The following is a 17317-nucleotide window of genomic DNA, read 5'->3' as shown; positions in this document are numbered from 1 at the left end:
GCTCACCCAAACACTGCCCCTACTCATTGCCCACCTAGCCTTCCTCCAACTGCCCTACCCCTCCCTGACATCGTGTCCTGACCCCCAACTCCCTGAGAGGACCTCCCACTGGACTAGAGGCCACATCAGCTGCCAGAACTCCTGCCCCTAACTGAAAGTCTGCTGCTTAACCAGAGGCCACCCAGGCTGTCAGGAGTTTGGCTCCTAACTTGGGTGGATTTTAAGCCCTTTAAGGTTTTATGTGGAGTTAGTTGGTCACATTGGGCTGCCAATTTGTTGCAAGGAAAGGGGCCTTTTGTTTGTTCCGGCTAGCTTACACACAAAACAACCACACAGAAACTGTATTAATTAAATACAGTTGGCCCATTAGCTCTAGTTTCTTATTGGCTAATTCTTACATATTAATTTAACCCTTTTCTATTAATCTGTGTATTGCCACGTGATTGTGGCTTATGGGCAAGATTCTAACCAGTGTCCATCTCAGGCAGGAGATCCATGGTGTCTCTCACTCTGCCCTTCTTCCCAGCATTCAGTTCTGTCTTCTCTGCCTACCTAAGTGCTGCCCTATTGGGCCAAAAGCAGTTTCTTCATTCATTTAACCAATGAAAGCAACTCATAAACAGAAAAACCTCCTATGCCGGTAGAGACCCTCTATTCAACCACAGGCCACTCCTGCCAAAAGACTAGAGAGAAAAAAGAAACCAAGAAATCTAACAATGACAAATTCAGAAATCAGCACCTAGGCCTATAATTACTCCAAACACAGGTGCCTAGATGCCAATGTAAGAACACTATAAATAACAGCCAGAACAATATGTGCTCACCAGAGCCCAGGTATCACAGTACAGCAAACCCTAAGTATTCCAACACAGCTGAAGTACAAGAAAATGACCTTAAAGCCAACGTTATGAAGGTGATAGAGTCCTTAAAGAGGAAATGAATAAATCCCTTCAAAAATCAAAAAAAAATACAAGCAAAAATTGAAGGAGATTATTAAATTCCTTAAAGAAAGGTAAGAAGCCAAAAAACAAAAACAATTGAACAGTTAAAGGAAGAAACTGTTCAATACCTGAAAATGAAAATAGAAGAAGAAGAAGAAGAAGAAGAAGAAGAAGAAGAAGAAGAAGAAGAAGAAGAAGAAGAAGAAGAAGAAAAGAAGAAGAAGAAGAAAAGAAGAAAACACCACCAACAACAAAACCTACCAAACAATAATAACACCTACCCCCAAACCCCCAACTGAGGGAATTCTGGAAATGGAAAATCTAGGTAAGCAAACAGGAAGTATAGACACAAAAATCACCAACAGAATACAAGAGATGTAAGAAAGAATGTCAGGCATTGAAGATACAATAGAAAAAATGGATTCATGAGCCAAAGAAAATGCTAAATCTAAAAAATTCCCAACACATCTAGGAAATTTGGGACACTATGAAAAGACCAAATCTGCGAATAATAGGACTAGAAGAAGGAGAGGGATCCCAGCTCAAAGTCCCAGAAAATATTTTTAACCAAATAAGAAGAGAAATTTTCCCTAACATAAAGAAGGGCATGCCTAGAAAAAATACAAGAAACTCACAGAACACCAAATAGATTAGACCAGAAAAGAAAGTTTCCCTGCTACATAATAATCAAAACATCAAACATACAGAACAATGAAAGAATATTAAAAGCTACAATATAAAAAGAGCAAGTGACATATGAAGATTTATTAGAATTACACCCATCTTCTCAGTAGAGACTCTAAAAGCCAGAAAAGTCTGGAAGGGTGTCCTACAACCTCTAAGAGACCACAGATGCCAGCCCAGACTACTATATCCAGTAAAACTGTCAATCACTATAGATGGAGAAAACAATTCCATGATAAAGTAAAATTTAACAGTGTTTATCCACAAATCCAGCCCTACAGAAGGTACTAGAAGGAAAATTCCAACCCAAAGAGGTTAACTACACCCATGAAAACACAGGAAATAAATAATCTCACAGCACTAAAACCAAAATAAAAGAAGAAACACACACACACATAATCAATACTACCACCAAGACCACCAAACAAAATAACAGGAATTAACAATTATTGAACACTGAACTCAATATCAATGAACTCAATTCCCCAATAAAAAGACAGAGACTAACAAATGGATGTGAAATAAATTTAAATAAAATTGGTTAAATTAATTAAATAAAATTAAAATAATCCCCCACATCTATCAAATCATCATGGATTAAAGCTGTATTTCAACAATAACAGAATTAGCAGAAAGCCTACAGACTCATGGAAACCAAGGATTTCTCTACTGAATCACCGCTGGGTCAAGGCAGAAATAAAGAAAGCAAAGAAAGACTTTCTAGAATTCAGTGAAGATCAATATACAGCGTACCCAAATTTATGGGACACAATGAAAGCAACACTAAGAGGAAAGCTCATAGCACTATTTCCTCATAAAGAATCTGGAGAGATCCCATCCTAGCAACTCAACAGCACATCTGAAAGCTCTAGAACAAAAAGCAGCAAGCTTACCCAATAGGAGTAGATGGCAGGAAATAAACTGAGGGCTGAAATCAATCAAAACAAAAACAAAGAAATGAATACAAAGAATCAATACAAAAAAGGATTGCGTGGTTGAGAAAATCAACAAGGCAGATAAACTGTTAATCCAAGGTAACTAAATGATGAAGAGAGAACCTTCAAATTAGCAAAATTAGAAACAAGAAACAAAAAAAGAAATCCAGAGACTCACTAAATCATATTTTAAAAACTTATACTCCACAAAATTGAAAAAATAAAAGAAATGAATATCTCACATGATAGTTTATGAGCCCATAGTTATTTTTATTAGCTCATTATTCACACAAAGCATAATTAACCAAAATGTCAGTGAAACAGGCATCCTTGCTGCTCTACCTATAACTATTTCTTGGTTGATCAAGAGAGAAAAACTTATGACTAATTGAAAATATAGGTTTATGTAAACCTTTAGCATTTCTTATTTTCTTTTAAATAATTTTAAAGATTCATTTGTGTGTGTGTGTGTGTGTATGAATGCACACACACCAAGGTCAGAAGAGCATGTCCCCTCTCCTTTAACTGGGGACCAATAACTGAGCTCTGCTGCTCTGCAAAAGCAAGCACTCTGAATCGTGGAACCATTTCTGCAGCCCCAGAAACTATTTTAAAACACACTCGATGCTGTCATATTGAATTTACTGATTTAACATCTAAGTAGAACTTTTTTTGGGGGTTTTTTGTTTGGAAATGGTGGGAGATTTTAATCATTGAGACTGGAAAAATAAAAATAATTCTAGAGAGCCAACTTTGAAAGTCGTGTTTTTAAGGAAAAGAAAGGGTAAGTGGTTGGCTAATGCTTTGGGAAAGAATGGCTACTGGAAAATTTAGAATGTACCATGCATGTAGTCCAGTGTCTTCCCTTTTGTTCCCTTTCCTCCTGTGACTTTCATGATCCTCCCTTGATTGTAAGCAGTATCAATGAAAATTTTGGAAAATAATGATATGAACTTGCCTAGATCAAAGTCAAGTGGCTTCAGATACCATAATTTCTCAGAAAGTCCAAAAAGCTATCTCCAAATTAAAACTATTATTATCAGTGTATTCAAATTATGATGTATGCAGAGAAAATATTTTCCTAATTCTTTTCCTTCAAACAAGTGTGGTGCTGTGACGTATGTGATAATACCATGTGACACCTAAAGGCTCCTGAAGATGTAAGCCCTGATTTTTGTAAGAAAGAATTTCTTTATCTTTTTATGTATATAACACATCTAATACAATGATCATATACACACATCATTTTTGGCATATTGAAGTTTTATGGCAAGGGATTAGGAAAAGGTATGTCTGAAGAGACTCTAGGGAGGCTGATGTGGGAGGTCTTCTATTTTGTGTTGATTTCATTGAAATAAAGAAACTGTCTTGGCCCTTTGATAGGACAGAAAATTAGGTAGGTGGAGTAAACAGAACAGAATGCTGGGAAGAAGGGAAGTGAGTCAGTCGCCATGATTCTTTGACCCGAGATGGATGTAGGCTAGAATCTTTCCCGGTAAGACACCACCTCGTGGTGCTACACATATTACTAAATATTGGTTAAAGAATGATGTGAGAATTAGCTAATAAGAGGTGAAACTAATGGGCCAGGCAGTTTTTAAATGAATACAGTTTGTGTGTTGTTATTTCCGGGGCTAAGCTAGCTATGCGGGAGCTGGGTGGGATGAAAAGCAGGCCTGCTCGCCTCATCACTACAGAATGGCCCCAAAGCTAGCTGGTGGCCATGAGCGGGCAGCGGGTGTGGCCCGCCATTCCATCTACACGAGGCACAATACTAGTAACGATGATGATGATGATGGGAGAACATAGAAGCACTATTGTACTTTCTGCTTTTAGTTTATTAAAGATTTTTTTATCCTCTCCCAGGCCCTGGCTAATGGAACAAATGGTAGCGAACTAATAGCTATATGGGGACTAATCTTTTAAGTGGTTGAACCAATATGGGGCTCTGAGATAAAAGCTTGTTTACAACTTGTGCTGAGATCTTAGGCTAAAGTGAGGTCACTCGTGTTTGAATTGAAGTACAGTCATTTCTGCAGGACGATCTAAACCCAAGGCAAAAAGAAGAATTCTGTGTCCTCGATGGAAAATTGTACCTGGACCCCTAGACTGGAGGTCAGCTTCAAGGAGCCAGCTTTGGGCACAGTCTGACCATGGCAAGAGGACACACAGGGTTCCACTTTGGGGTTCAGCCATGACTACTTCTAGACAAAAGGGAACATTTTATTTTACTTTCCTTCTCATGTTTCATTTTGTGGAGACGTTGAAACAAAATTGCCAGCCAGTATATTTGTTGTCTTACTAAATGTGGTTTGCAAACCAAAAAGGTTTCTAAGAAAAATAGTTATTTCTGACAAAACTTTGTAGCAGTATAAATGGTTGTCTTCTAAAGTCCAGAGATAGCATGAGAAAGAATGTTCAGAATATATATTTAATATTAAGTATTGAGCACACAGTTAAGAATAATAGAGAACAGGTTCAAAAGCTAGAAACTTCAGCTTGTAATTATCCTTGTTTTCCTTCAATTTCTCCTCAGTGGTTTAATTATTGGTAACATTTAGTAAGCATTCAAGACTATGCATTTGGTATCCTTCTAACTGCAATTTAATAGAGAATTTCTCAATACTTATTAGAATGCTATTATCAAAGAGCTATTCTTAGCTGTGGCTTATAGTGAATAATTTTCCAGTGCTCACACAGCTAGCAAATTGCAGAGTTGAGCCCTACATTAGCTTTTATCTCAATCCAGATCCCATGGCTCAAATCTGAACCTCAGGAACAACCACCCTGAAGAGCTCCCCATTATGCAACAGTACATGCCAGGAATAGCCACGGGCACTCTGCAAACCAGTGATTAAAGGGAGGGGTAGCAGTGTCTCCGAGGAATCACCCTATAGCACTGCAAGAGCGGAATTCTTACTAATATCAGAATAAAGGCAGATTTGTGTTGAGCCTAATGGAAATCCCAGCTGCTGCCTTTTGTGTTGTTTGGTTCTCCGAGAATGGAATTTCCCAACATAGGCAAAAAAAAAAAAAAAAAAAAAAAAAAAAACTCAAAAATTGGTTGAGCTGAGGACATAATTAAGGTGGATTTATATACAAAAGCTTTTCTGGTTATTTATACCAAATCTCCAGGATTTTCACAAGTCCCAGTTGGTTGCTATTTAATTTGGAATGTATACCCTACCAACATTCTGATAGGAGCCCTCACATTGCTGTTACCCAGAAAGGGAAACGGTTCATCTCCATTATGTTCAAATTGTTTCTTAGTGCCCTTTCATTTTACCTCTAGCTAATAAATCACTGATCTTGAAATGTAGGACGAATAAATCTCCTTAAATAAAAGTGTCCATCCTTGCCACTGTAGTACGGGTGAGTAATTGTAGGAATAAAAGTATCAATATCTTTTATATCTGTCTTTGCAATAACAAAACGAAACCACATTTATGAAATGTAACAAAATGCTGGAGAGTTAGCTATCACAGATGTCTCTACATTCTTTTCTTTTGTGTATGTTTATGGTATATGGACGTATTCACGTGTGCATTCACATGCGTATGTAGGTGCATGCACATGTGCATGAGCATGTCAGCCCGTGTCATCTTTAGCAGTTCTCCATCTCTGTTTTGTAAAGCAGGGTCTCTTTTCTCTCTCACTCTCTCTCCCTCCCTCCCTCCCTCTCTCTCTCCCTCCCTCCCTCTCTCCCTCCTTCCTCCTCTCTCTCTCTCTCTCTCTCCCCCTCTCTTTCTCTCTCCCTCCCTCCCTCTCTGTCTCCCTCTCCCTCTGTCCCTCCCGCTCTCCCTCCTTCCTTCCATCCCCTCTCCCTCCCCCCTCTCTCTCACTGAACTTCCTTGCTAGGCTGACTGGCCTCCTCCGCTGGCCTTCTGAGCAGTGGGTCTACAGGTGTGTGCCACCACACCCAGACTGTCACACATGGGTGCTGAGTATCTGTCTCACCTAGCACTTGCATGGTAGGCACGTTACCAGTGAGCCATTTTTCCAGACCCTCTCCAACAGCGTCACTCTCATTAAAAATAGGCTTCTGCGCTTTCCAGCTTGGGCCCGGCAGAATGACTCCCGCAAAGAAGGGTGGCGAGAAGAAGAAGGGCCGTTCTGCCATCAACGAGGTGGTGACCCGAGAATACACCATCAACATTCACAAGCGCATCCATGGCGTGGGCTTCAAGAAGCGTGCTCCTAGGGCACTCAAAGAAATCCGGAAATTTGCCATGAAGGAGATGGGGACACCAGATGTGCGGATTGATACCAGGCTCAATAAAGCCGTCTGGGCCAAAGGAATAAGGAATGTTCCATACCGTATCCGGGTACGTTTGTCCAGAAAACGTAATGAGGATGAGGACTCACCAAACAAACTCTACACATTGGTAACTTACGTGCCTGTTACCACATTCAAAAATCTACAGACAGTCAATGTGGATGAGAACTAACCTACTGAATCTCAAATAAAGTTGGAGAACTGCCAAAAAAAAAAAAAAAAAAAAAAAATAGGCTTCTGCAAAGTGCAGAGCGCACCAAATGTGGCCGCAGTGGAAACTAATCACTAAGTCTTATGTTTACTCCTACATCAAAGGAGCTTATTCAGTTATCTGTCCGGAGCACATCGCTTGACCTTATCCATGGTCTTCAAGGTACAGTTTCTTCGTGAACAAGTAGCTAAGCAATGATAAGAGGAAAACCCCAAGTAAATACACAAAAGCTGTAAAAGTCACAACTTCCGGAGTTGAGTCAAAGAGGATCAGATGCTGTTTTGGTGGCAGAATAGTTGTCAAAGACCTCAGTGAGCTAGAATTTTGACAAAGAAAAAGAAATACAAAGTTCTAAATAGTTGAGTCATTTTGAAATCTAGATTATTGTAGGTTAGGCTTACAATGGCTGGACCTTTCAGTATCAAAGTCATGTAGATTTTTTTATTTAAATTTTTCTTTGTTCATTATTACCATGTGAGAGTGTGTGATACATGTGGACACAGGTGCCATGGTGCACACGTGGCGGTCAGAGGACAAAGCTGGGATGTCACCTCTCTCCTTTCACTTCCGGAGGGTTCTGGGCGCAGAGCTGATGCTGCCGAGCCAGATCCCTGACCCAGTTACATAACTGGTTCATTCAGTTCACTCTTCTTTTTGCATTGTGCATTGAAAGCAAGACTCTAGAGAGAAATAATCAGAAAGATTCAAGTCGTTTTCTTTCCAAGTTCACCCTGTTACAGATGAGAGGAAAAAACAGAGTTTCAAGTCACAGCCTGCAGTGTGAATAAAACCCCGAGGAACGTACTGTCTCTGGAAGGAGTTGCTCAGTCAGTAAGCTCCTGCAGTGTCAGACAGGTCAGAACTGCAGATCTGCGAGAAATATTTCTCAGAAGCTGGAAAGAAATGTGGTAAACATTGAGAAACACAAACAAAAGCCAAGTGAGGACACACACCCTTCTTATTGGTTTTCAATTTTATTTGTAGTGATGTACCCATGCGCAACTGTGCAATGCCCTCAGGAGGCAGAAGTGGGCCTTGTATCCCTTGGTATTGGAGGTAAAAGTAGTTACGTCATGGGATGTGGGTACTGGGAACCCAACTCTTTGTTTGGGTCCTCCGCTCTGTTTATTTTTAACTGCTGAGCCTTCTATCTAGCCCTTAAAGACAGGCTTTGAGATTTCCTAGTTTGCTTTCCCTGGAAGGTGACTTCAGAAAGACAGGCTCTTTCTGAAAACTGAATGAGAGCCGGGGCTCAATGAAGAGAGTGAAGAGGAAGTCTCCAACTCCAACAGCAGCCAGCTGCAGACAGGAATGCCTGCAAAAATGGCTCAATGTATGCAAATTAATCAACATGATTTAACTTCTTAAAAAACTTCTCTATTGAATCTCTGGGGGTTTCACATCATGCACCCCAATTCTGTTAATTTTGCAGTACCCCCATGTTCCCCCTCATCCCTGTTGCATCCCCCCATGAAAGAAAATAAAACAAAGTAAGCAAGCAAGCAAACAAAAGCAAGAACAAAAACAAAACCCAATAAACCATAACAGTACAAAAGCCACACCCAAAACAGCAAAATCTGTGCTTCTCCTTCTCTCCTGCCTCTCCATCACCTCTTCATCTGTCCTGATAGCATTGGAGGCTTCAGTGAGTCAGTCAGTATATCTCTTTGTCCCATCAGCTTGATTGGCAACTGTTCACTGCAGTGAGTCATGAGTCTGGTTCAAGGCCTCTGGTTTTTGGTACACCATCCTCAGGGTATCCTCACCAGAGCTCTTTCGGGGTATCCTGTGTCTTGGAGATTCTGTGGCTATGGTTCTGCAGGACCAGCCCCTTCACGTGCTCCACCAGGACCTAGATGGGGTAGATGCTAAGGTGGGTCAACCCAAGGCCCAGTTGTGGGCCTGGGTGTTAGCCAGGCAGGTCAGATCCAGCCAATAGGACCACCCTCCTCAGCTATAGCGATGGAGTCAGCTCCCCTATAGGCATACCCTCAGGGTAGGCTCATGCCTGCGGATGGTGAGGGGTGAGGTCTCTCTTTCCTGAGTGCTTTGCTGTAGAGGTAAGGCCAGCTTTCCCAGGGCTTAAGCTATTTGGATAAACTGAGTCAAAGAAATTTTTTCGATACTAAGAGGAACTTCAATTGAAAAATTGTTGTTTTCTAAGGCTCATACTTAACAGAGATAATACTACAAAGTTCTTTTCCCAAAGTCAAGTATTTGGATAAAGCTCCCCTTCCTTCAGGGGGCTTAAAGAAAGTTCTTACTTCTTAAAAAGGGTCACCCTCCTTATCTCTGGGGGCAATGCTAGTCCCTAGGCTCCCTCCTGTTCCCATTTAGCCCTGGGACCTTTTCCTTGCCACCTTTCCTTGCCTTTCCTGGAGACAGCATTATTAGCTGGATACAAACTTGTTCTGTTTTTACCCTTGGGATGACTGATTTAGTTTCTTTATTAGCTTCAATTCAAAATCACTATTGTTAAGGTTAAACCTGACAGAATGTAAACTTCTAGTCTTATGAAAGGGGCTAACTTATTATAGACTGTTAGGAAATACAAGTTAGTAGTCAGTCATCCTTAAAATACCGATATAATTAACCTACAGGGATAAGCCTTATTTAGTCCCCTGTATGTTTTCAAAGTCAAACTTAAAACAAGTAGCTAGAAACAAAGTTTGTCTAATCAGATAAATCTAGGCAGCCCTCATACTTCAGAGATCTGCAGAATATGGCATTTAAAATAATGATTAAAAAGCTTATATTAGACAGAGACTCTGAGATCCTAGCAGCGACCCAAGGTCTCTAAGGAAGATTATGGGACACCATGATGTCTCCACCTGGATTATGATGATGCTGACCACTGGGCGAGATGCCCCAGTGCAACACCTGCTGCCAGGACCCGGCCCAGACAAACAGGACATTGGAGAATTGATTGCACCACTTTTGCTAGACAAAATAAGGTTGGTCTTTTCCATGTCCCTTTTCCACAGGAAAAAAAAATCACCTTATGGGACTGGCTAAGACTGCTGTTTTGATACTTCTGCCTCCAATGCTATGGAGACCTGGGTGTGACTAACTGTATACAGACTGGTCCCTTCATTTTTAGATTTGAAAGCTGCTTGGTCTGTACTCAGGTATAATTTATACTTCTGGGATCTTTGATAATATTAATGGCTAGGCCAGCTATAACTTTGTCAGCTTAGCAGTCTTCTAGATCCTTCCACAAGGCTATAGCCAGCTTGTAAGCTCAATATATCAATGTATCAATGTGTGTGTGAGTGTGTGTGTATATATATATCAAGCCTTGCTTTTTCTAAAGCTACTAGGAGATATTTAAAGGTCTGAGGATATAAAAGCTCATAAGCTTAAGGGTTTCAAAAATGATTTAAGATGTAAATACAGGTTACAATGGTATAAATAGATTATTAAGATATGGAAAATGTTTCAGATTTCTTTCCCCTTATGTGATATAGTTATGATAAGCTGATAGACAATGACTACTTACTGTTTGGTTCATTTATTTTGGTTTTCATCTAGGTATATACTTTAAGTTGTTTCTTGTCAGACCAAAGACATCTCTGTACAATCCATACCTGGCTCTCTGAACAGAAGAAAAAAATATATATACATGCTTCTAACCCAAATCTGTAGTTTTTGCTAGGACTCAAAGGTATGAGTCTATGCCTACTGTATACAGATACCCATTATCTGCTTTTTTCTGATAAGGATTTCAAAATATGAAAGTTTCAAATATATTATTTTCTTTTAAGTATATAAATTTTAGCTTCTGTTCCTAATTTGAACTTGTCTCAACCGGTTTCCACCTAACTGGTAGACACATCCAGCATCAGTTTCTGACTACAACCTACTCTGAATGACTGCGAGCCCTGGACTTGCTGAAAACTGACACGGACAGACTTATCTGAATGTTCCCCGTCTCTTCAACAGTCAACAGATGCGTCTGATGGGTGCCCTGGATTCCCTCCTTACCTTTGACAAACCTTCCAGTGCCCCAGTGTCAGTTCAAAGTAGTTACAGAAAAGAACACATTGCCCTGCGCTCCCTGCCCAAAATAGATTGAACTGCTGAGACAAAGAGGAACTCCCTGGCATGGGAGACAAAATGACCACCTAGAGTGCCCATTGATATACCAGGAAAGTGACCCAGAATTGTCACTTGATGGATTTATTAGCTAAAATAACTCTGCAGTAGGATATGACATGACTTTTATGAAGAACCAAAGAGGTATTAAATAGCCTTAAAAACTATTGTTTCTATATAAACCATTCAGGATTATAATCTGGTTGTACTCAAAGATCAACCTACAGGACCTTAGGAATGCCAATAGATGTAAATGTTACTGCCCTTAAAAAATAAGCAAGCTACTGATACTGAGGTCCCAATACCACCCCACAAAAGGACCCATGATTGGGTTCTAGTACTTGTGAAAAGGGAGAATGTTTTCAGAGTCTGAAGACTATGCTAACACGTGAGTCCTTTGGTGATTAATTATAATTAAGCACTTATTTTGTGCTTAAAATTGCCTTGTAGATTTGCAGTAATGAGGGCAAGAGGAGGCTCTTTTTGTAATTTACCTGCTTTACGGAGGTCAAAATATCCATCTGTCTTGTTCCTTCTAATTTGTAGGAGTCACCAAAGATGTGTATGCCTGAATTATGCTTGAAATCTCAAAAGAACATTGCAGTCGGAGCCTGTTATCTGTTTCCCACTGGCAGTGCGTTCCTTCCAGCACACAGAATTTTTAAAAAGCAAGAGTAGAAATGTATTGTTTTTGCAGAAAGAAATGCACATTACAACTGAAAGACCCCCAGAGTGGGGAGACTCTCACTCCAGTCTCGGGATAACATGACCCTCCAGGAACTCACGAGAGACCGTCCTTGCTGCAATCACACAAGGTTTATTGACAGGACAGGAACCAGTGCACTGTGGCCGAAACTCATTTCCCACACAGGGGTAGAGAGTTCGACTCCGAGTAGCTGAGAGAAGGGGTATTTAAGGGAAGAAGCCATAATTCAATAACCCTAAGGGGGGTAGGGAGGGTGTCATTAGAAAATTCCGAAAATACCAGTGATAATCACAAGGGATAACTCCCTGTTTCTCAAGATTATTCTCAAGATTATAATCTAACTTTATGGTCAGCTAGTTCCTGGAACAGAGTCTCTGAACCGGCTAACCTAGAGTTTTGGTCCTTCTCTCCCTGCTAGATTTTTTTTTGGCTTTACTCTTTGTGCTAGAGGGGTCTGAATTTATTTGGGTCTTTCACAACAAATCTCAGGAAGGAATTCACTGAGAAGCTAACTACATGGAGTGTCTCTCTTCTTTGCCTCCTACATTATATGGAATGGAAAGTAAAGATTACCCATAGTAATCTTTTTTCTTTCAAAGTAGAAAAGCGTTTCTAATGACAAAATTGCATTTCTACATAATATGTTTGGGTTGTCGCCTTAATGAACTTACTAATTTTGTTCTCATTTACTTTTTGAACTGCCATTATGAGTGGAATTCTCAATGGAAATACAAAAGACTGAACTTCAGTTCTCCCATGGCTCACATAAGGTTCCTTTAGAGAGATGCTCTCCTATCAGTCCAGCAGATTATTGTTGCGAGAGAATTGTTCACACTGTTACTCCACTGTGCCAATAAAGTTAAACCTTGGGGGGAAAAAAAGGTCGAGTCAGTGATTGACTGACTGGAATTAGAATAGAGGGGCAGGAAGTGATAAGGAGGAACTTGGGGAAGATTTCAATCTGGGAAATCTGTAGAGTAGGATCAGCCAATTGTTTCTCCACTGTTTTTTGGATTTATCAGGTTTTAAATCTCAATTTCTGACTCCCAAGTTTTTACTAACACTAGAACAGTTATGGTCAATGCACTATCCTGTCTCAGTCCAGGAGATGGAGAACAGTTTGGGGAACCGTTACAGCTAGTCACAGCCAGGATCACTGGGGTGGTAACTATATGACAGTGATTGACATGCACAGAGGCTTATAGGGAGTACTCCTGGGATCAGGAAATATCTAGATGTATGAAAGCAGGGCTGAGTAGAGGTAAGCTCAACAGAGGAGCTGTCCTGCCCTGAAGGGAGCTCTAGACTTAGGATCACTTTTCAGTTCCTCTGAACCTGAGCTGGTGGGTGGGGTCTTTATATGCCTTCTTTGTACCTACTAGCCATGGGCCAAGGGGGAATGGTATGACCTGTGTCAGGTAGTTGCTTTATGATGAAAGCTATGACTTGACCCTAGAGACTGAAGGAACAACGTTTCTGATTTGGTGCAGTGTTGTGGGTGAAAGAGAACCCTGAAGAATCTGTCAAGTTGGACTGATGGAATGTTGGGTTTGTACACTTAACACCAGAGACAGTGGGATCAAAAATATTATTGCCACTCAAGAATTCAATAAAAATATAGATGTTATTGTGGTTGTTCTTGTTTATATATAGAGACATCTTGTCATGCAGATTCTCCTCACCGAGCCAGTCTTCTCATCTGCTCGTTCACTCGTTCACTCACTCCTCACTCACTCGTTCACCAGGCTGTGCTGCGATGATTATGGAAGACAGGTTCTAGAACACTTTTTCTGGTAGATCTTTGATAGGTGAGATTTGTGGGGATATTTAAAAGATATTCTTAATATAATATTATAGATAAAATGAAAAATACCTGATAGGAATGTTTACTGTAAAAGCCAGACTCCCTAGTGTTTGTGGATGAAGTAGATTGTAGATTTCTTTTGATTACTCATCATGGTAAGAAGGCATTTGTCTTTAAACACCAAAATGTGTCTCCTTTTTAGGCTTTGTTTCTCAGAGAAAGGGAGGATAGAGCCTGTGAGAAGTCTTTCAGCTGGAAACGAAATGATGAGAGGACTAACGGCCTCATGCATGAGAAATAATGGACAAAAGCAAAATTAAAACCTTAATGTCAGGTTTTCTGAAAAGCTGAAAAATGTGTACACACAGATAACACACACACACAGACCATACACACATACCACACAGGTTTTGACTTTGAGTTGCAAATCATCAGTTCTCTAATCAACACAGACACAATCTATATAAAGGTTAGACTCCAGTAAGTGGATTCCTAGTAGCAACTGAAGAAAGCAGCAGCCTTTCCAGAATGCTTTCTTTGTGATATATTTTTTAAGACTCTACTCTTTACTGTGTGTCTGGTATAAAAGGAATGGCTATCTGAGGGCAGTACAATAGTCTTGCTTCTTATACATTTTTTTCTTCTTCAGCTTTCTGATTATCTGTACAATATCCTCCAACTGTGTGTGGGCAACACCCATCTGTGCTGAATGTATGAATGGTAGGTTTAGGCTCCCCCCATTTCCTTTTCTTCTTCTTTCTTCTTCTTCTTCTTCTTCTTCTTCTTCTTCTTCTTCTTCTTCTTCTTCTTCTTCTTCTTCTTCTTCTTCTGCTTCTTCTGCTTCTTCTGCTTCTTCTGCTTCTTCTGCTTCCTGCTTCTTCTGCTTCTTCTGCTTCTTCTGCTGCTTCTGCTTCTGCTTCTGCTTCTGCTTCTTCTTCTTCTTCTTCTTCTTCTTCTTCTTCTTCTTCTTCTTCTTCTTCTTCTTCTTCTTCTTCTTCTTCTTCTTCTTCGTCGTCGTCGTCGTCGTCGTCGTCTTCTTTTTTCCTCCTCCTCCTCCTCCTCCTCCTCCTCCTCCTCCTCTTTCTTCTTCTTTTAGGTTACCTTGTTTCTGCTCTCATTGCACCATCTGTCTAGTGAGAAATCAGACCACGTGGTTCCATGAAGTTTTCTTGGCCGTTGTTGTCATAGTTCTACACATCTAAGTCTTTGCCAAGAGCTCACAGTTAGTCTGCCTTGGTTCATGTCCTCTCTAAGAGGACATTTTCAGGTCACAATTGAATCCAGAGGTGCATTCAGCCATGCACACCTCTGCTAATACCATCTCTCCCTGAGAACTAGACTGTTCACAGCATGACCCCTTATCTTGTTCTCCCAAATCTCTTATGTCAAACTCCCTTTAGAATAGCAGTTCTCAACCCATACATCTCAAGTCCTTTTGTGGTCTCAGGTCAGATACCTGCATATCAGATATTTACAGTATAATTCCTAATAATAGCAAAATTGCAGTTATGAAATAGCAATGAAAGAATCTTATGGTTGGGGTGTCACACAACATGTGGTGACACAACATATATTAAAATGTTACAGCATTAGGAAGGTTGAGAACTGCCACTTTAGAGAGACTTTAGGTGCTTTCTTACAAGTAGACTATCTTAATCTACCAGTTACTAATATGCTCCAGCAGAAAAACAACATGGTGTGATGTTTGTTCATATTTCTGCCAGAAGACACTTTCAATCACTTGTGAAAATTCTGCCTGCCACAAGGCTTTAGTGTCACTTACAAAACTCCCCCCTTATCCTTCCCATTGGACAGCAAAGTCTCACTTATCAAGCATTTGTATGAATAGGAGGGTGTGCAGTTCACATTGTGAACCCTGAGATGGCATTATTTACTGGAAAATTCTGTTTCTAGCTGTGGTGTGGTTCAGCCCTCAGACACAACTTTAATCTAAGAGCTTTCTGTCTGAATATTGTAAACAGAATTAAATAAAGTCAACTATAGGTCAAGAGGTGGAGCAAGCAGCCATTTGACAGGAAGTAAATGTAGGAAAAAAACCATAGAGAGTAAGAGAGAATCAAAAGAATGGATAGACAAGCAGGAAGTAGAAGGGAGGGACTTCTCAGTTTGAAGAGGTTTTTGACATGGTCTGGAGAAGAGTGTTGGACATCAGTAGAGGAGGAGGTCAACTGGGTGCACTTCCTGTCTCTCTGAACTAGCAGGTTTTCACCCCAGCATCTGGCTCCTGGGATTTTGAAACAATTGGGATTTTGATAAAAATAACAGGGAGGTAGGGCTTTTCAGATGAGTCCTAAAGGGTGATTTGCTTCTATCCAATTGCATGAAGAAGTAGTTTACTGTAGTTCATGGGGGGGATGTTTGCATTATGCATCTCAGAACATAGTTTGCTGTTTAATCTAGTTATCTGGAAATATTTTAGCTTTGTAAAAGTAGCCTTTTCTATCTCACCATACCTACTGGTGAAAGTAGCAAGAATAAAAGGAATGGAAAGACTCAAGATTAAAGCACAGCCTCCAGTATTGTGATATACATCACATGTTTTGAGGCAGGCAGGCATAGGGACTTGTTTAGTGACTCAGGACTCCACTTGGCTTTGACTGTGCACTTGGAAGACTGAGACACTTATCTAAATGTATTATGTATACACACACCCAACTCTGAACAATTCACTTAGAAACCTGTTGGCAACCTAAGACTACCACCTGCATTGAGCTAAATGCACACCCTTCTCTGAACAATTGGAAAGGTTTCTCCTCACTTGAACAACCATAGACTTAGACAGAGTCTGTCTAGTCAATCACACTCTAGCTATGTTTGAATATAGAAGTAAGAAGGCCAACCCAGGCAAAACTAGCTTTTAGTGTATGCTCAGTAAGACAAATTGTGTTCCCCGGGGAACTTTTAAGGACAATCCCCTATTATTAATTTATGCATAATTGGGAGTGCATCATTATGAGAAGGGGCATGTACAATAAAGAAAAATGTTAAATAACTTAATCTATAAATAATATATATAATTTTCTCCAATATTATCTCAGATTTTAAAATTTGTTCTGATTTTTCATGAGCTGTATAGAAAACATCAAACATAGATTTTACATTTTGAAAATTCTAATTTAGTAATTTTCCTAATATAGTGGGGTTTTAGATTCTTAGAGTTTTATGTGTATAATAATAAAATTATCAAGTGATGATAATTTTATTTTCTCACTTCTTACTTCCTGTTTTATTTCCTATCTGATTGTCCATCTATCATCAATTTATCTACCTACTACATATCTATCAATTCTGCATAAATCAATCTGTCAATTGTCTCCTATCAAGCATTTATATATCACCTATCATCTAATTTCTATTCTTTATCAATCTATGTTTCATCTATTATCTGGCATCTATTTAATATCACCTATTATCTATTTATTATTCATTATTTACTCATTCATCAACCAATCTATTTATATATTTTTCTATTAATCAAGTATCTATTATTAACTTTCTTATTATCCTCTGTAATCTATTTGTCTATCTGTCTGTCTGTCTGTCATCTATCTATCCATCAACCTATGCATCATTTACACACTATTTATTGTTAAGCTATAAGTGAAACCAATAATGAAATTTAGAATAACTGAACAGCAAAATGC

At 39.7% G+C, this 17317-nt stretch overlaps 1 protein-coding gene across 1 annotated transcript; it reads left to right on the top strand.

Moving 5' to 3' along the window:
* Positions 1–6621: 6621 nt before the first annotated feature.
* On the top strand, positions 6622–7048 carry LOC119813024 (60S ribosomal protein L31-like). The gene has a single exon (XM_038328103.2). The coding sequence runs from the start codon at positions 6631–6633 to the stop codon at positions 7006–7008; it is 378 nt and encodes a 125-aa protein (XP_038184031.1). The 5' UTR covers positions 6622–6630; the 3' UTR covers positions 7009–7048.
* Positions 7049–17317: the final 10269 nt, after the last annotated feature.

This window comes from Arvicola amphibius, chromosome 4, assembly GCF_903992535.2.
Source record: "Arvicola amphibius chromosome 4, mArvAmp1.2, whole genome shotgun sequence".
NCBI classification, from domain to species: Eukaryota; Metazoa; Chordata; class Mammalia; order Rodentia; family Cricetidae; genus Arvicola; species Arvicola amphibius.
The sequence above is the reverse complement of the archived record's forward strand: the minus strand, read 5'-3'. Positions and strand labels throughout refer to the sequence as shown.

What these genes read in the sequence shown, in the direction of transcription:
- LOC119813024 (XM_038328103.2), top strand. Translation starts at nt 6,631, where the DNA reads ATGACTCCCGCAAAGAAGGGTGGCGAGAAGAAGAAGGGCCGTTCTGCC.